At 37.0% G+C, this 21,279-nt stretch overlaps 1 protein-coding gene across 1 annotated transcript in view; it reads left to right on the plus strand.

Annotated features, from left to right (window-relative positions):
• LOC150079236 (protein brambleberry-like) overlaps positions 1–21,279 on the plus strand; it is a 190,781-nt gene that overhangs the window by 115,825 nt on the left and 53,677 nt on the right. The window contains exon 7 of the mRNA XM_090382238.1: positions 14,482–14,688. Coding sequence (XP_090238364.1) covers positions 14,482–14,688 — 207 coding nt within the window. The remainder of the gene's footprint in view (positions 1–14,481; positions 14,689–21,279) is intronic.

Below are 21,279 nucleotides of genomic sequence, written 5' to 3' on the forward strand. Positions count from 1 at the left end.
CAGTCAACCCTTCCCCATCTCTTCCATCATGCAGTATGATTGATGACTTTTGAGGTTATAATGGACAACATGGTGAGATCCATTCTTCCTTACATTTCAAGGGTATAGCTCTAAAACGGTGTTCACAGGCCAGCTGCTAGTTAGTACACCGGACTGAAGTCCGGTGTACTAACTAGCATAACTCTTTGCTGTTGGTAACTCTTTAGGAGGCTTCCAAATCAGCTAATGTATAATCTTGCTACCTCTACTGTGCCAGATAGTGACTGGAGGGAGTCCGAGTAGCGTGTATGCGGGGGCATTGTCGAAGCCACTTTATGTCAAGGATCTGGGTATATTCTTACCATGTCTTTACACATGCGTATAAGTGACCAATCGTCGGATAATAAGAATGGTCTACGGATATTGATTGAATTTTCACATGGCTTCATCTCTAGGGTTTCCGCAATAAGTAATTTGTGGTAGTTATGTTGAATATTTATTATTTTTGTTTCATTAAAGCCGAACAAATGTTGGTAATTTATTGCGTCAAACGAAAGTTCCGATGCATTTGAACAACCCGCTGTGCCACCACATGGTAGATCCTACGTAAACGGTGTCACAATTTTTACATGCGATGCTGTATATGAGGTCACGTTGTGATTGGAATGTAGTGTTTGAAGGTCAATTTCTAAAGAATGTGTGTAATTTATTCATGGGTTTTGCTATAATTTTCATGTCAGTGCCTCTGCATATTTGGTTAAGTTTATTGTACCAATATGCGACATATGGAATGGTATTTTGGCCTTGTCAGATTTTTGTGCAATGTATTTCGGCCAAATGTATTTTGGCCGTGTCAAATTTTTGTGCAATGTTTGTTGTGAGGTTGTTGTTATTTATTTTTTCATGTGCTAATGCTTTAACTTTATTTATATAGGCTGGGTAACCCCTATTTGTGAATCTTCTAGTTAATTCATTTATTTCTGTCATTAGGGAAATCTGATTTGAAGAATATTTAAAGACATTAAGAAATTGATTCAGCATGACCGATTTTTTTTGTATGGATAAGGATGATAACTGTGGAAATGCAAAAGCATCCCTTTATTTGTGGGTTTTCTATATACAGTGAATTCCGGTTATTTGGGCCACCGGTTAATCGGGGCAGCCGTTTATTTGGGGCAAATCTTAAAAAAACAGAAACCAATCGAGAAAATAGCCAGGGTTTACTTCGCTTAATTGGGACAGGATGCCATTTAATCGGGGCAGAAGACCGCAGCACTGGATTTGTCTTGGCGCATTATAGCCTTAGTAGCTAATGCGCCAAAAAATCCAAACAAACAAACAAACAACAAGCAGCACTGGAGATTACCCTACGATTGTCTCTGACGGTACCACGTGGTTCGGTCGAAATTCTAGAGGTCACAACCATAAAACAATAAAAACAATTAGCAGTCACCAGTTTATTGGGCTTTTCTGTTAGTGAAATCTATCATAAACAGACAGTAAACTCGATCTTACTGAATTTGCGATAATACCGACAACTGGAATTCTGTGGGTTATTATGGTGAAATGTGTTTACACTTCCATGAAATCTTCAATCATATAAAAAAATTAATTTTCAGATCTTCTCTTCATTCCTATTTTTAAAGCTTTGTAACTTGTTACTCCGTTCTCACTTGTGCGTATCGTGTTACTTGCAATTTGTATGTGCTGTGTTCTTTGTTATTGATTGCTTATCTTTTTACTGTTTTAAATTTTAACCCCCACCCACAAATGTCAGTGAACAGAAATGTCAACTAGTTCGTATGTACATATTACAGTACGTATTAATTATTCAGATTTTCACGTATAATTTAATTTTTTAATTGGTAAGATAATAAAGGGTAAATTTGTGCTTAATATATCTTTACTTTTATAGCCTGTGGATAATATTCCTCCTATTTTCTCTAATTAGAATCGCTGTTTAATAGAATTAAAATTCAATTCACAAACATGATCACAATGACCGGCACTTACTGCACATCGTATAGTGAACGGTACTTTACTATGTTGAGTTCGTTGTAATGTGATTTGATTGTACAGTGAACCAGTTGTAAAAAAAGGGGGGGGGGTACATTGTATTTTTAACTATTTACGTGAAACTTCGGATAATTGGGGCAGCCGCTTAATCGGGCCTAAATGCACTAGTCCCGATGTGTCCCAAATAACCGGAATCGACTGTATATTAAAACTTAGTTTTTGGTCTAAACTGTGTATGGTAAAATTAAGGAAATTTATGGAGTGGAGATCCATCTTGATCCATTTTTATCACAGATCACATAGTATGGAAGATATCTGGATGACATCCTAATTATCACAGATCATTTGACCATAAACAATATTCTACAGGTTTTTAATAACATCCATCAGAGATTAAAATTTGAATTAGAAATTGAAACAGAAACCCATTCCATAAATTTCCTTAATTTTACTATACACAGATTAGACCAAAAACTAATAGAAAACCCACCAATAAGGGGATGCTTTTGCATTTCTGCAGTTATCATCCTTATCCATACAGTGATATGAGCAGTGCTTTTTTTTTGTAAAAGAATAGGTGCCAGTATTCATTCTTTGCTATCAGTAAAAATTTAAAATTAAAAGGACATGAAAAGTACAGTACTCTGAAAAATAATTTCCTAATATCGTTACTTAAGAAGTAATGTTTTTGGAATAAGAACAACAAATTAAGTACAGCCAGGCCTAACATAACGCGTGTTTCAGTTACCACTATTTGAAAAAATTATACCACTTTTCACTTTACACAATGCAAATTTCCAGTTAACGTGATCTTTTTTATTTTATGTGGTAGTTGAAAAAGATTTGAATTGCTCGTTAAGCTTACCGCGCATCGGACGGCAATAAACAAACGTTTGCCTGCTTGCCCGCCTTGGCGTGTTCCATCAACCATCGGAAGTAGACGTGTTACTTGTTTTTCTCCCGCTAATAAAGTCAATGCACACTTGATTTAAAAATTAAAATTTTTAAATGAGCCAGATGAAAATGTTACCGCGAAGCAGTAAAAGAACTAGATGAAATCTTTCGTATCGCAGAGAACCTCAAACAAAAGGTTTGAGGTTCTCTGCGATATTTATTTTGCCAGTGTCCAGAGAAGATTGTTGTCAGCTGTCGGAAATTGATTGATGAAAAGAGAAAGTCAGCACTGTTCAAATATTTCTGCAACAGTCATTTCTTTTGCGTATTTTATGTCAGAGGTTCCCAAACTTTCTCGGTTCACGGCACTCTTAGTGTCAGTAATATTTTCACGGCACACCCAGACCAAAAGAAATACCTAACAGTTCCGTTTAGGTCCAAACAACTTAATAAGAAATGTGAAACTGTGAACTACCTCGAGCTAATAGTTCGTGCGGTGTTCGACAGCTGCCGAGTATCGCTGTTTCCCTCGAAAATTTAAAATATACCGTGGTGTAGTTTGAGAACCGCTATTTTATGCAATATACATTTAATTCCATAATTAGTTTCATTATATTTTACATTGTATACAGTTAAAAAGTTATTTAAAAGGTATTTTTAAAATTCTTTATAGACATTCCAGGTCAAGGACCAATTATTTTTTCCTATTGATTATTATATTCGATTAACGTGTTTCTGTTTTACACGATGCGCTCGCGGGACGAATTAATTGCGTTAATCGAGGCCAGCCTGTATATTAACACAGTTTATTAAGCATAAATTTATTATTCAAGTACATATACTAGGGGGCTTCACCCTTTGCTCCTGGTGCTCGTTTCTTTTGATAAAATAAAATAAAATACTTAACAGAAGCTTTCGACACAATGTGTGTCTCTTCCTTAGCTATGAATACATAAATAAGTTACATATGGGAATCAAGACTGGTACCGCGTGGTCATGTTGGATAAACAAAGCAGGTGCACGAGGTTTTTCTAGCATGTGCATGCTTAAGCAGAAGCTTGTTTTACCACAGTAAAACAAGATTGTTACGTATTTTAGTATTTGTTGCGTATTGCGTGTAACCCGCATCTCTCTTTTCCCATTGGCTGAATAAATATCACTAGGAGGGAAATTATTTTAATATATATAAAGATTAAAAAATAATAAGCAAAAATTAGTAAAAAAATTTTCATAATAAAGTTTTTATAGATTATTCCAAATTTTTATTGAGTTGTCATCCACCACACCATGCTGACTTCTTTTCTTGTTTGTGTCTGTTGCTGAATGACATTTCTGAAGCAACCATGAATCGACATATTTTGATGCATCGAAGTATGTCGGCAGTGGGCCTACAATTTTAAAAAAACAGTAGTGAAGAAACTGTTTGTGTCATCAACGAAGCTCTGGTTGGGATGGCAATCAGAATCATTTGTGAAAATCCTCTTTCACATTCACTCGATGAAATTGGTATTGTACTCAGAGCGTCCGTCAAATGCTGCAATTCTTTCGAAACCATCTTTCCAATTAGATATTCCCGAAATCCACGAATTGTATTTCTTTCATTTAACTGTAACCTCATTGACAATTTTCTAACTTCATTTTTACCAAATGCCAACAATTCATGTTTAGAAGGCTTAATACCTTCATTGTCCTCGTTTTCCTTCTCTCGTCGTGGGTGCCTCCGTAGCCAGGTGGGAAGGAGCAGCAGTGCGTAGCACACGCTTCTTGATTAGACAGGGGTTCGAGCCCGTCACCACCAAATACGTAGGATGCGGAAAGGTCAGGGAATGACCACCGCATATCCCAGAGCAATATGGCCTTAGTTGCTAATGCTCCTAAAAACCAAATAACAACAACCTTCTCTCGTCATCGGTATTGTCACTAGTTCTTAAATTTGAATTTTTTTCTTTTTTCTTTCTTTTTTTTTTTTTTTTTTAATTGTCCAAAATGTCGTTGTCATTCGGATATTCAGCTACTGTGACCATGTAAACAGAGAAAGGGAAAATTTACAGTAAAATGTTGATAACGCACTTCTGCTAAACAACAGATGATTATTTGTCGGGGTAAAAGAAAATCACTCTCCCCTAATTCTCGGAGGGGACGCTTATAGTTGATTCACAGTGGTGTCCAACCTGCAGCCGTGCACAAAGTGAATTAAAACAGCATTTTAAATATTCCTAATTATCGAAAAAAAGTTCTCATTAAATGTTTTGTTTAGTAAACGTAATCGTGTATTGTACTTAATAAAATTTTCAAATATTTTCAATTTCAGGTGTATCATTATTTTTATTTATTCACTTTAATATTCACCTTATATTCATCTTAAGCACTGATCCTTTCAGGTTGTAAAATTAGTAGGTAAACATGCGAAAAGATTTGTGGAATATTACAAGTTTCGAAGTGTACTGCATGCAAATGTCACAAGCCACTGTTATTGAAGGTGCCAGTATGCCGTACCATTGCGTACCATCCCAAAAAAAGCATTGCCTACGAGAATACCGGACAATCCTAACCATACAGCCAACACGCTTGATCTTTTTCTCACAAACAACTCTTCTAAGTACACGGTCGAAGTGAATGGTCCTTTAGGCACCTCAGATCACAACTTGGTGATTGTCTGTTCTCCAATGGAGCCTTTATCTCGTGGATATTCCCAACCTCGTGTTGTTTGGCATTACAAGAATGCAAAATGGGATGACCTGCGAGATTTCTTTTCTTCTTTTCCTTGGTCAGATTACTGTTTCAAAACTTCTGGTGTCAATGTTTTCTCAGATCGTGTCAGTGAAATTATTCATGCAGGAATGGAATCCTTTATCCCACATTCCACTTTAAATTCTTATCCTTTATCTAAACCTTAGTTTTCCAATAACTGTGCTAAGGCTGTTCAAGAGAAGAATGTTGCATATCGTGATTGGCATGTTTCATTTTCTGCCTACACCAAAGCTCGCAACAATTGTAAAGCAGTTATTAATCAGTCCCAACTAGATTTTGAACAGGCTAAGAGTAAAAAACTTGCTTCTTGCCCTAATGGTAGCCGAGTCTGGTCTCTTGCCAAAGCTATTGGACTCAACTTCTGCCCATCTCTGCCTCCCACCTCTGTCAAAACCAGATGGTTCTATTGTCACTTCAGCCAAGGATAAAGCTGACCTGCTAGCATCCCATTTTTCATTTAAACTCGTGTATTGATGAACTTGGTAAAACACCTCCCACCATTCCCAACATGCCCCATTCAATGCCCCCTGTGGTCTTCCATCAAAAAGATGTCAGAAGAATTTTGATGAATCTTGATGCTAAGAAAACTTCAGGTCCTGATGTTATTTTTCCACTTGTTCTCAAAACCTGTGCTCCTGAACTTACTCCTGTTCTTTGCCACCTTTTTTCACTTTCTTATTCCAAAGGTGTTTTTCCTTCTGCTTGGAAATTTGCTCATATCCAGCCAGTTCCTAAAAAGGGTGACAAATCCCTCCCATCCAATTATCGTCCCATTGCAATTACTTCTACTCTTTCTAAAGTAATGGAGAAATCAATTAACCACCAACTCTTAAACTACCTAGAAACCTTCCATCTGATCAACGCTCGCCAGTATGGATTCCGTCAGTGTCGTTCCACTGGTGATATTCTGGCTTATGTTACCCATTTATTGACTAATTCAATGGAAAAGTTCGGTGAAACACAAACAGTTTTTGACATCTCAAAGGCTTACGATTGTGTTTGGCCTAAAGGTCTTCTAAAAAAGCTTCCATTTTATGGTTTGCCAACTGTTTTTTGTAATTGGTTATCCAGTTTTCTTTCTGATCGCTCACTGTGGGTCATGGTAGATGGCTCTCTAACTTCTAACTTTTCCACTAATGCCGTTGTCCCCCAAGGTTCAGTTCTTTCTACCACTCTTTTCCTCTTGTGTATTAATGACCTTCTTCCATTGACTGGAAATCCCATCCATAGTTTTGCCGATGATAGCACATTGCATTCCACTTTCCATTTTGAAAAACCTTGCACTGCTCAATCAGCTTCAACTTTTCAAATATCTGCTACCAATTCCTTAAATGCTGATCTCCAGGTAATTCTCCAGTGGGGCAAAGACAACTTAGTTGAGTTCAATCCTTCTAAAACTCAATCTTGTCTTATATCTCGCAAAAAGGATTCTTCTGCTCCTATGCTTATTTTTGATGACACTCCGATTTCTAGACAAGTTGATATATCTCTTTTGGGGATTACCCTGACTTCTAAACTCTCTTGGCACACGCACATTTACAAATATTGCTTCCTCTGTATCTAAAAAACTTGGTTTTCTCTTTTGCTCTCGGCATTAATTTTCTTCCAAACAGCTGTTCACTCTGTACAAATCGCAAATCTGCCCTACCATGGAACATTGTTCCCACATCTGGGGTGGTGCCCCCAATACCTTTCTCAGGCTTGTAGATTCCATCAGAAGAGGGCAGTTAGGTTAATTACTGACTCATCTTTAACAGAGTCTCTCCACTTGCTGTCTCATAGATGTACTGTTTCTGCTGTGTGCCTTTTCTACAGATACTTCCATGGGCACTGTTCTTCTGAATTGGCTTCTATAATTCCTGCTCTCTCTTTCAAAACAGTCCAAACACGTACCGCCACCAACCAACATCCATTTACTTCAAACTCACAGAACCTTTTCATCTTCCTTGTTTATTCATTCAACTGGAACAAACTTCCTTCATATGTATTTCCTGAAAATTACAGTCTACAGAAGTTCAAGACTAATGTGAAGAAATATTTTCTCTCATCTTCTCAACCTCCAACCCAAGCATGGTACAAAGTACGATAGGTTCTAATACCTCTTGTGTTTGGGGTTTTCATAATAAAAAAAAATGTGTGCGCATGTTCGTTCTCGAAAGTTTGGGAGACAATGTGTGTGTGTGTGTGTGTGTGTGTGTGTAAGTAATTATAAATACAGGCACTTGCCGGCTTACGTAATACTCGACTTACGGAAATTTAGACTTACTGGAAGTTTTTGCCAGCCGGTGAAAACTTAAAAAAATTGTGGAAACATATTTTGCATACCGTAGGAATAAATGGAGGTATCAAGAAAATATCGTAATGTGAAACCAATAACACATTGGTTTTTTTTGGTAATTCGTTTAAGACCTCGGAAGTTGAAATTTTCGCTATAAAACTAACTAAGCCTTTTATCTCTCAAAAAGGTCATTTTTATAATGGAAATTGCACTGCACTTTCATCATTATCATTTGTTCCGTTATAAGAATCAATTTTGAACACTTTTGTGATATTTTTCTAAAATATATTTGTGGAGGTCATGACCATAAAACAATAAAAACAATTTGCACTTTCTGGTTTATTGGGCTTTTCTGTTAGTGCAATCTATTATAAACAGGTAGTAAAGGCCACTTCCGTGTCCAGGTAGGCAGGAGCAGCAGTGCGTAGCACACGCTTCTTGATTAGACCGGGGCTCGAGCTTGTGACCACCAAATACGGTTGATGTGGAAAGGTTAGGGAACGATCACCGCATATCCCCGGAGCAATATGGCCTTAGTTGCTGATGCTCCTAAAAACCAAATAACAAGTAGTAAACTCGATCTTATTGTATTTGCAATAATATCGGTAACTGGAATTGTGTGGATTTTTATATTATTATGGTGAAATGTGTTTCCCCTTCACTGAAATCTTCAATCATATAAAAAACAAATTTTCAGAATCTTCTCTTCATTCCTATTTACTTATTACAATGGTGAAGGGAAAGCGACCTACAGAAAGTGTAAGTGGTGGCAGGGCTAGGAAATGAAACAAAATTAATTTAGAAATGAATATGATTAAGAAATACGAAGCAGGACAAAGTTTGTCCTCTATCCACGGGAATTAGGTCTAGCTGCTTCAACAGAGAATACTATTTTAAAGGACAGTGCGCTTATAAAAGAATATATTAAACAATCAACGCATTTAAGATCAACAGTGATCACAAAACAGTGTTCGGGTGCTATATCAGAGATCGAAAAGCTATTAATAATAAGGATGGAAAATCACATTCAGAAGTGAGTGCCCCTGAGTCTAATGGTCATTCAAGCAAAAGCAAGTAGTATTTATGAAGATATTAAGGATAAGCATGGCAATCCGCAAGCCAAGTTCGTGGAAAGCAGTGGGTGATTTACAGGTAGTTCCCGCCTTTATGAGTTAATTAGTTCCTATCGCACACTCTTAAAGAGGCGCCTCCGTAGCCAGGTGGGCAGGAGCAGCAGTGCGTAGCACACGCTTTTTGATTAGACCAGGGTTCGAGCCCGTGACTACCAAATACGGAGGATGCGGAAAGGTCAGGGAATGACCACAGCATATCCCCGGAGCAATATGGCCTTAGTTGCTAATGCTCCTAAAAACCAAATAATAACAACAACAACAACAATGCTTGTAAAGATGCAATTTATTTCCCATAGACATAATATTAAAATAGGAGTTACATTCTCAACAATGAAATTAGTTAGCTAATTAGTTTATTTTAAACAATGATTGATTTATCCAAAGAAATGAAAACGCAGCCTGTAATATCAAGCAAATTATAATAATAAAGAAATTATGACCTACAAATGTTAAAGAATGTTTATTCTTCATTATCATCATCGACTAAATGCACACTCATTGATCACTCATTATTGGCTCGGCACTTGTTGGTTTGTTGCACAAGGAGTAGTCTTCTTCAGAAATGCTTCGAGGTGTTTGTTTCCAAGATAATCTTCTCTTTTCTTTATAAATTTCAATAGCATGCATAAGCATTTTTTAACGGAACACACAAATTACAACTAATATGATTTGGACGGAGTTTACAAAGCTTTAAAAAAAAAAAGAATGAAGGGAAGATTCTGAAAATAATTTATTTATGTTTTTTATAAAATTGAAGGTTTCAGTAAGAGGAAAACATTTCACCATAATAATGTAAAAACCACACAATTCCAGCTATCGGTATTTTCAAAAATGCAATAAGATAAAGTTTACTACCAGTTTATAATTGCTTGCAGTAACAGAAAAGCCCAATAAACCGGAAAGTGCAAATTGTTTTTATTATTTTCTGGTAGGGACCTACAGAAATGTGCTTTAGGAAAATATCACAAAGCTGTTCAAAATTGGTTCTTATAGCAGAACATTTGATAACAATGAAAGTGTAGTGCATTTTATTGAATTGAATTGTTAACTAATAAAATTTGCACTATAAAAACAACCATTTAGAGAGTTATATAGTGAAAATTTCAACTTCTGAGGTCGTGGAATGAATTACCAAAAAAAAAAAAAAAAAAAACAATGTGTTATTAGATTCACATTATGATATCTTCACGATATGTTGGTGTCTCTGGAATCGATTAATATCTTAAAGCAGGGAACACTGTATTATATAGCTACTTGCTTGGTTTGAAATGCGGTATTTATGAATGTTTAACATTCATTTTTTGCAATTAACGTTCATATTTTCGCTTTTGTTGATACTTGGAAAAAAAAAAAAAAAAACCGGAACTCATAAAGCAGGAACTGCCTGTAATAGATTCAAGCATTGCCCTGGTTTCCAAAACATTAAAGTATACGGTGAAGTTGCCAGTGCCGATTCTGCAGCTGCATATAAATTTCACGATGTGTTCCTTCTAAATCTCACAGCCCTCAACCTCTGCAGCAGCGTACTTATCAGCTGGAGAGTTAATTCTTGCAACGATGCTTGAAAGGTAAAACTTGCTGATGTTATGCCTGTCTCCTCTTTCTTTTTGTAATTTTAAAATTTTTGCAATTTTGTACAGTTTTGTAATTTTTCCTGCACATGAGATAAAAAAATTGAATAAATAATTCTATTTATACGTTTGCCGAACACTTTTTTTGCTTCAATCAAATTCAGCACGCATAGTTAAGAGTGCTGCATAAGCATTTAGGGAAATTCCCACACATAAGATTCGACTTACCTAGAGTTCCGCGGGACGCAACCCTTACATTAGTCAGAGAGTGGCTGTACTGTTATTATTATGTCATATTTATATCTCTATTCAAGTGCTGGGTGAGAAATGTCTGCTTTAAAAGTGTGTTTGTAGTCCTATTCAGGGTACTGTAATGAGTGAGATAAGTGTGTGAAAAGGGTGGCTGAATGTGAATGTCCAATATATATAGATTTTGTATCATGAATATGTACCTAAAAAAAGTTGCAGGGTAAGTTGCATATATGTGGGTGAATGCCAGGTCACCTGTTTAAACTATGCAGTGACTGAGTGAATGTTTGTGAATAGTATAAAAAAAATTGTCAGACAGTTGCCATGTTTAGATGGCATCTGTCCTGTCTACTGAATGATGATGATTGCAAGATGGCAAATGTGTGTGAGTGTATTGTCATGCTTTACTAAATAAGCTAATAATAATATAAAAAGTGTGTACTTATGTATGTGTGACAAGTGTATAGATGGGCCGAATATATATGTGCAGTATGTGTTTGTGTGTTCTGACACCCTCTGAAATCAGACTGCAGTGGGAGCAACCTATGCTCCTTGAGGCATGGTGTGGTAACTGCTGATTGGCTCTAGCTGGTCTGGCCAGTGTGAGATCTCATACAGAGAGCCACTGTGCATCTACAGTGTGATCTCCCCGCCCCTCACATAGGTTGTCCTGGCCCTATGACTTTTCCATCCTATACACCTTTTCTCACTGAAAAGTTTCACTTGGTGGACTCTACCACCACAAAACTTTTACTATTTTTGGCAGCTCCCCCTTGCATGGAGGATGCTCCTCCGACAGGGGTACCCCTCTATCCCCCCTCTAACTTCCTGTTTCCAGCCATACAGTCTTGCCATCATCCACCTCCTTTATCTTCATCTATTCCTTCCTTTCATTCTGGGGTCCTCTCTGGCAATCTCAGGTGCAGACTAGGGTTCACCCCCACCAGAGACTGTCTGTCTCCTACTATACCTCGCTGCCTCCTTGGGACAGTGGACGGGTAATGTGGAGTCATATTAGGACCCCGCAGCTAAATGCCAGAGGAACAACAGACCAACATAACCCAACACTACACTACACTATGCAAACCAACACCAAAACTTACAGTATCTCTGATGTTTACAGTTTGTTTGTACTAGAGTGTACTACATGGTTTTAGGGTAGGCCCCTGGTGCTGCTTGACAATAATCACGTTCTTTCTGTACACATTGCACTTTATGTTCAAACTCTGCATCCCTTATGTCTGAGTGAAACCATGTCTCCGATATCCCTATAATGTCAGCATTTCATGACTTAATCAGTATTTCAAATTCATCAAATTTATTTACAATGCTCCTAGCATTGGCATACATGCAAGTATATATGCACCTGTCCTTACTTTTAGTTTTAATTACTCTAACACAGCCCATGTATTTATTTGTTCCATAATGACTCACAGCAGTGCCTGAAAGCAATCCTCCATGCCTTGCTTTCCAGGCTGCTGTATGTCCAATAGAGACAGTACAAGAATCACTTTCACCTCTGCCTGCAGGTCTTCTAGTCTCTATACTATATAACAAGTGTGTGTGATTGCAGGAGGAGATTATATTGAAGAATGTTAACAATCTTTCTCCTGTTCATTTTTTTGAAAGATTGGCCAAAGTTTTTATCAAAGTAATTATTAACATGTAGAAATAGCAGATTTTCACAAAATACCAAAATCATTGCACTTGCGAAAAGGCCTTTAGTTTCGGGTTCCATGACATCATAAATTATATTGCTCCAACCGAAATACTGAAACTAATACATTTATTATAAGATACAAAAATATAAATAATATAAACCGACAGGAGCTTTTGGGGCAATGTGACCCTTCTTCAGCTGGATGTTATATATACAAATATGTTACATATGGAAATCATTATAGTTGTCTTTGTAATAATTGAAAAATTTTATTAAGTGGAGGAAAAAATTTGTAGGTTTCTGATATATATTTAAAAAAAAAAAAAACCATTGGTAAAAATCTGCTTCTACTTTTAAAAAAAATTATATTGATGATCAGTTAGTCACTTTATATAGATTTTGATTCCAGGTTTGTAATAGTTTTTCTTACAAGATATAAATTAGATGCCTTAGAATTGGTGGTGGTTAGGGTAAATTTACTTAGTAGGTGCTATGTGATTGTTAAAGCTTGACTTCTCTTTTAGATGCAGTCTGAAATTATTTTTTATACACTGAAAGGACAGAATTCATGGGATACCTGGTTCCTGGGCAACACGATGCTATCACCCCTCTTGCTAGCGGATGAACCCGCTGCTTGGCAGATATATAGGTACACTGCATTCACGTAGATCAGCGTTTCCCAAACTGGGGTCCGCAGGCCCCAGTTTGGGAAACGCTGAGAAAAGTTTGTTTTTTTTGAAAGGGTCCGTAGATCTTGGTAGTTTGGGAACCAGTGATAGAGACGGTAATTCGATATCAGTATAGATAAACATAGTGAGTTAACTGACTTTAAAAGAGGGATGATGATAGTGGGTATCCGAAGCATGGGCTACTCTGTCGCGGAGGTAGTACAGGAATTGCACTATCCTTGTTCGACAGTGTCAAGAGTGTATTATGAATACGCCATTTCCAGAATAATATCTCATCGTGGACAGCACTGTAGGCAGAGAAACGTGGTGTATGAATGCGGCCGTCGACGTTTGTCTCGCATTGTTTCAGCCAACTGGAGAGTGACAGTGGCACAAATCACCACCAACTCCAACGAGGGAGGTATCAGAAATGTCTCCACCAAGACCACCAGGCAATCATTAGCTGCAATAAGTTATGGGAGTCACCGATCCACCAGAGTCCCATTGCTAACATCACGGCACAAGTCTCTATGCCTCAACTGTGTGAAAGAATAGTGGCACTGGACCTTGTGGGTGATTGGAAATGGGTCTCTTGGCCCGATGAGTCCCATTTCCAGTTATTTTGAGCCGATGGGAGGGCGTGTATCTGGCAGAAACCGCACAAAGCTATGTATCTGTCATGTCAACAAGGAACTGTTCAGGCAGTTGAACGGTCGGTAATGGTCTGGGGCCTGTTCAACTGACACACGTTGGGACCTCTGGTACGTCTAGATGCATTTTTGCGTGGTACAGGTTACGTGTCCATCCTTATAGACCATCTGCATCCCTTTATGGTTATCATGTATCCCCAGGAAAATGCGTCTCCCCACAGAGCTGTGGTAACCAGAACATGGTTTGAAGAGCATTCTGCAGATTTTACCACCATGGGATGGCTTCCTCGTCCCCCAGACACAAACCCTGTGGAGCATCTTTGGGATGCTGTGGGGTAAGGTGTGTTCGAGCTTTGGATCCTCCACCCAGGAATGTTATGGAATTATGGACAAATACCTATGGAACACTTTCATGAGCTAGTGGACTTGAATGCCTTGCTGTGTGACTGCCCTTATCCAGGTGAAAGGCGAGCCCTAGGTAGGTATCCCATGATTTTTGTTCACTCAGTGTACGTACATATATTTATTTTCTTTCCAAGTTTTGTGAGAACAGAGGGAAGAGTTGTTTTTTTTTTTTTTTTTTTTTTGTAATTATTTTTTTTATTTATTATTATTATTTTTTCTTCCCATAGGTGATCAATTGAGTATAATTTGCATTTGGGTTCTTCATGGTGTATACCTCTTAATTGCTGCCATTATTGCTGCTTTTATAGAAGTCCCTTATCTTGCGAGGATAGCTCTGCTGTTAATTGTGCCATTAAATGCCTTTACAGAGATGAAACAGGGAACTAGCCTTGGCTTCACTGCCTTAACTGTTACACTTGTTGGAATTGTTCTTGGTAAGTATTTTAAAGAGTGGTATTCTGTATCTTCAGTTGTATGGATGAAAGGCATATATGGGAATTAAAGATTTAAGAATGCCATTTTGCTTAAAGTATTCAGCAAAATTATCAGTTTATTGATACCTAACTCAATATGGCACAACATTTGATAATGTTTCAGTCCTCATTAAGAGCTATTTTCAAGTACGAGTTGTGGCAGTAAAGTTCCTGGTTGGTGCTGTTGCAGTCATATTTGATAAGTTTGAAAATAAACGGAAGTGGTATGATGTAGTTCACTTCCTCCACCAGGTTGTGGTACAGTGATTATCCAATAGGTTGCAAGTAACAACCAATCTTCTCTGTCACAATTTTGTGATGAATGAATGTCAGATTTGCTTTAAACTGGGAAAATTTGTGATAGAAACGTATGAAATGTTGAAAACTGTTTATGGCGAAAAAAAAGTAAAGTCATACCATTATGTTTTAATGGTATAAGTGGTTTAAAGATGAATGTTCATCTTTAAAGTCGAGGATGTTCGTGATGATCCAAGATGTGGGTGTCTATAAGCCTCTCAATTATGAGGGCAGAGTTGCAAAATTCTTGGAAACTGGGCAAGAGACCATCATTTGACTCTTAGAATGATGATTGATGTGTTTGATATGAATAAGACGATTAATCAAATTTTATATAAAGATTTAAGGAAAAGGAAAGTGTGCAAAATTTATGCTACATAGCCTCACAGAAGCAACGAAGAGTGTCATGTTGCAAAGACTTCATCCAGACTTGTCAAGACAATCCTAATTTCCTCAACTATATTGTTACCAGAGATGATTGTTGAGCGTTTCAGTACAATCCAGTGCATGCAGTTGACTTTAAAATCATCACCAATATGAGTTATACTTCATAACTGTTTTGCCATCATTACATCACTAGAGTACCCACCCACCCACCGGAGGAGAAGGGCCAAATAGCCCTGAAACGGTGCCGTGTGGGTGGGTGGTGGTATCCGCTGAGAATAAGTAACGACAGTCTTCTCCTTTGGTGAAGCATTACTTATTCGAAGTAGTGCAATATCATAGCAACTCATTGTGAAGGTATTCAGAATATGAGATATAACTTAAATGATGCTGCCTTTGCAAAACATTTGCTAATTCAGAGTTTAGCTATGTACTAATATGATGCATTTGCACTAACTTGTGGCGCCTCCATAGCCAGGTGGGCCGGAGCAGCAGTGCGTAGCACACGCTTCTTGATAAGACCGGGGTTCGAGCCCGTGACCACCAAACACGGAAGATGCAGAAAGGTCAGGGAATGAACACTGCATATCCCCTGAGCAATATGGCCTTAGTTGCTAACGCTCCTAAAAAAAAAAAAAAAAAAACCAAGCACTAACTTGTACTAATTCTCTTGCAGCCTGAGGCATTATTTGCTTCAAATTCACCCTAGCAAATTTTGGAATAAGACACTCTGATAAACAGTATTTCAGAAAATTTATATGTAGTCTCTGGGTATAGTGTTTTAAATTTATAAGTTTTTAAATTAATTGATTAACAGAATCTCATGTTTTAATTTTGAAAAAGTGTTTTTTTAGAATTTTCCGGAATGGAAGAAGTAGAATATGATTAGATAATGATGTAAAAATCTAAAATTCTAAGAGATGAAAATCTAAATCTATCTCCCTTTTTTTAATTATAATAATTAATGAGAGTTACCTCAATATCCAAATATCAATATCGGGATAAAATCAGATAAATTAAAATTACATTAAATTAAAAACGCCGAATTTAAATAAATAAATAACCTAAAATACCTCAATACACTCATACTTCCCATATGTGAACCCTCCAAGCAGCGGAACACGCCGACATCAACCAGCCCCAGATATCAGATAACCCATGCACTAAAGAAGACCGAGCACATTTCCGTCAAAAATGAACCTTATTTTAAAATGTGTAATCATTTATTATTAAAACCTAAATTTCCTTCGAAGGGATCAAACTTTTCGTTGGCAAGACGTTTTCGCTAGATGGATAATAATACTCTTATTATTATCCTTCTTTCACCTTCTGGTGAAATCCTGGAGTATTATTATCCTTCTGAAAACGTCTCACAGATGGAAAACTTGATCCCTTCGAAGGAGATTTGGGTTTTAATAATAAAAGTTTACACATTTTAAAATAAGGTTTATTTTTGATGGAATGTGCTCAGTCTTCTTTAATGCATGGTTATCTGATGTCTGGGGCTGGTTGATGTCGACATGTTCCAGTGCTTGGAAGGTTCACATACAGGAAGTATTAGCATATTGAGGTATTTTAGGTTATTTATTTATTTAAATTCAGCGTTTTTAAGTTAATGTAATTTTAATTTATCTGATTTTATCCCGTAAATTGAAAAAAGATTTCCTATTTGAATATTGAGGTAACTCTCATATTTATTATTATAAAAAGGTGTATATTATCTTTTTAATTTTGTGGGATCTTTAATTGATTTTTATTTAGTACCTCTATATGAAGAATAAAATTATTATATATATATATATATATATATATATATAATTAGTATTATGAATTGTAATTTTGTTTATTGTTATATTATTGTAATCACTATCATATAACATATTTTTTAAATAATATATATAATATTTGGGTCTACCTTGTCTATTAGTGTTACGATAAAGGCTGCATGTTTGCTTCTCCCCTTTTTCTAATACTACAGACACGTTTGGAAATGCAGTGCCTGATACATGGTCAGGAGTAGTCTCCTGATGAAAGTGTGTACTTTCCATTTTCACAGACACTTTATTTTACAAACCACACATTATTTATTTCCTTTTGCTTCCTTTACTGCTGCACTGCACATTTTGGAGCATTAGACATACAATAACTTTTATTATTTTCCTTGTTCTGCTTATTTTGTTTCTTTAAAGTTTTTTATTACTACTATATATATATATATATATATATATATATATATATATATATATACACACAGTGAAACTTCCCTTTAACGGACAGCCATTGGGAACGAAAATTTGTCCGTTAGAAAGAAGTGTCTGCTAACAAGAAGTGTGAGGGAGAAAAAAAAAAGGAAGAAAAATCGTTAAACGTTTAATGTAAAATTAAATTAAAATATATACAGATTTTGCACAATATTTTTGTAAATAATATACATACAATTGTGCTATGCATATTATGAATTTATCTTAAGAAAAATATATACAGTAATCACTTATTTTCTTCTGCACCTTCTTCCGGCTGATAATTTTGTTCTCAACATTTGTTTGGAGTGAAGAAACCATCGAAAGTCCTTCAGTATCTTCTTCAGCGGCAAAAAATATTTTTAAACGATTGATTTGTATGAGCGCTTCTATTTTCATCGGTGGTTCGTCGTTAATATGTTCTTCGACAGAATGACCTCCTTCCATTTCTTCATCCTCATGAGGAACTTCTTGAAAAATATCGATGATAATGTCGTTGATATCTATTGACACCATCTTCTGTAGTGAGGTTCGAGTCTATATCTTTGTAGCCAGGTCACTTGTAGTGTAAGTATCGTACATTATCAATAGATGTTGAAGTTCTTGTTCTTCTTGGTGCTCCACATTGCTGTTCACAACTTCAATTTTTGCGTTTGAGAAGCCAGACTTTACAAAACAGTTCACGACAATTTGTTTTCTAATTGCATTTACTGAAGAGGAAATCCATTGAATCGCATCTAGGATGCTGATTTTCTTTGCAAGGTCACTCGCACATGTTACATCGTTCATGTTTGCAATGAGATGTCTTAAAACACTTTTTCTGTAATGAAGTTTAAAATTTTTTATTATCCCTTGATCCAAGGGCTGACATTCTGCAGATGTGTTTGGTGGCAGAAAAACAATTTGAATGTTGGACAATTCAATGTGCGGGTGAGATGCAGCATTATCCATGAAAAGAATAATTTTTCTGTTTTGACGAATCATGTTTTGGTTAAAGTGACTTATCCATTCGCTCATGATATCTCGTGTCATCCACGCTTTTTTATTAGACTTCCAGTCAACATTCAAAAGATTCAACTTTATGCCCTTGAAACAACGAGGATTTTGTGGTTTTCCTATAACAAGAGGTTGTTCAAAGTCTCCCAGCATATTTGTACAAAATAGTACAGTCAGGCGTTCCTTAGAAATTTTTCTGCCCTGGCACTTTTCATTTTTTAGACTCATTGTTTTTTCAGGAAGAACTTTAAAAAACAACCCTGTTTCATCACAGTTGTAAATATCCTTAGCTTCAAAATCACGACATAAATCTTCCAATTTGACGGTCCACTCTGTTACAACCCCAGTATCAACAGATCCACCTTCACCACTTACGGTTTTCCAAGAAATTTTATGCCGAGTTTTGAACTTCTCTAGCCATCCCACAGAAGCATTGAACTCATTTACTCCCATAGATTTCGCAACCTCCAAAGCCTTTTCCCTAATAATAGGCCCATTAATGGGAATTTTTTTTAGCACGTGCATGACAAAACCACTCATACGTAACATTGTCAATTTGAAGTCCAACAGTTTTCGGGAATGATTTTTGAACCTGATCATTTCCGTGTTGCCAAAATTGTTTGAGCAGTTCATTTTTTTTCTTTAGGATGTCGCTTGCCTGCACTTCCCGATTTTGAATTTTGCAGCGAGATTCCGAACACTATTTTTTTTACCAATCATAAGCATTAATGAGTTCGACTTTATCTTTTAAAGTTAAATGTTTACGAGAAGACATTGTACACTTCACACAATACTGAACAAAACTGAAAACTGAAACTCAAAAGACGAAAGGCCGACCAAATTCCCCCCTCCCCCCTGCACACACTGAATTCATCAGAAGTTTTACACGTGCCTTAAAATTCTTGAAAAAGGGTTTAGAACCGCGACGTAAACCTTGATAAAATTCAGAGAATCGGAAATAGAAAATAGATTGAGGCAATACGTGGAAGAAACGTTCCTAGAAAAAGGGCCGTGAGCTCGCCCGCTGTCCGTTATTGGGTGATCAAATTAAGTGCTGCTCTAAACGAAACAGTGCAGATTGCCTGTCTGCATCCATTACAGAGAATGTCCGCTAGACAGAAGCTGAAAACACGTTAAAACCAATAGAGGAGATTTGGGAAATTTGAAAATGTCCGTTAAAGAGGAGGTGCCCGTTAGGAGAAGTTTCACTGTATATATATATAGTGGATTCCGGTTATTTGGGCCACCGGTTAATCGGGGCAGCCGTTTATTTCGGGCAAATCTTAAAAAACAAAAACCAATCGAGAAAATAGCCAGGGTTTATTTCGCTTAATTGGGACAAAATGCCGTTTAATCGGGGCAGGAGACCTCAGCACTGGAGATTACCCTACAATTGTCTCCGACCGTACCACGTAGTTCGGTCGGAATTCTGGCGGTCACAACCATAAAAACAATTAGCAGTTACCTTCTTATTGGGCTTTTCTGTTAGTGCAATCTATCATAAACGGACAGTAAACTCGATCTTATTGAATTTGCGGTAATACCGACAGCTGGAATTCTGTGGGTTATTATGGTAAAATGTGTTTACACTTCCATGGAATCTTCAATCATATAAAAAAAATAATTTTCAGAATCTTCTCTTCATTCCTATTTTTAAAGCTTCGTAATTTGTTACTCCGTTCTCACTTGCACGTGTTGTGTTACTTGCAATTTATGTGTGCCGTGTTCTTTGTTATTGATTGCTTATCTTTTAACTGTTTTAAATTTTAACCCCCACCCACAAATGTCAGTGAACAGAAATGTCAACTAGTTAGTATGTACATATTACAGTACGTATTAATTATTCCGATTATCACGTATATTCTTCCGATTTTCACGTATAATTTAATTCTTTAATTGGTAAGGTAATCAAGAATAAATTCGTGTTTAATATATCTTTACTTTTATAGCCTGTGGAAAATATTCCTCCTATTTTTGCTAATTAGAATCGCTGTTTAATAGAATTAAAATTCAATTCACAAACGTGATCACAATGACCGGCACTACTATGGTCCTTGAGGTTGTCACAGACATTCTCTCAGATATGCTACCTGTGAGTCTAAAATGCTGATGGAACTGATATTCAGGTAACACTCAAGTCAAGTGAACCCAATTTCGGCGAAGTCCGGACGGTTTGTGACAGCCAAATCCTCTGCTTGCACCTTCACGATGGTGGGACTGTTAGTAATCCTGGGTATAACCTCCATGCACAAGTACATGGTGGGTGACCATCCAGGTGTGAATCAACATAAGCAGCGGTCGAGGTGTGGCGCCCACACCACATGGAGGAACACCACCCCTCTATGTTACCAGGCAGTACTAGGTGGTAGATGACTCTCATCAACCGGTGCAATACCACCACTTTGCTTATTGGAGGCTTGAAGTGGTGGAACCCATGTTTAGTCTCTAGAGCTAAGTTCTGGTCAACCCTTCCCCATCTCTTCCATCATGCAGTATGATTGATGACTTTTGAGGTTATGATGAACATTGTGGTGAGATCCAATATTCCTTACATTTCGAGGGTACAGTTCTAAAACGGTGTTCGCAGGCCGGCCGCTAGTTAGTACACCGGACCGAACCTATTGGTAACTCTCTA

This window comes from Mastigoproctus giganteus, chromosome 10, assembly GCF_048544385.1.
Source record: "Mastigoproctus giganteus isolate SK-2022 chromosome 10, ASM4854438v1, whole genome shotgun sequence".
Lineage (NCBI taxonomy): Eukaryota > Metazoa > Arthropoda > Arachnida > Uropygi > Thelyphonidae > Mastigoproctus > Mastigoproctus giganteus.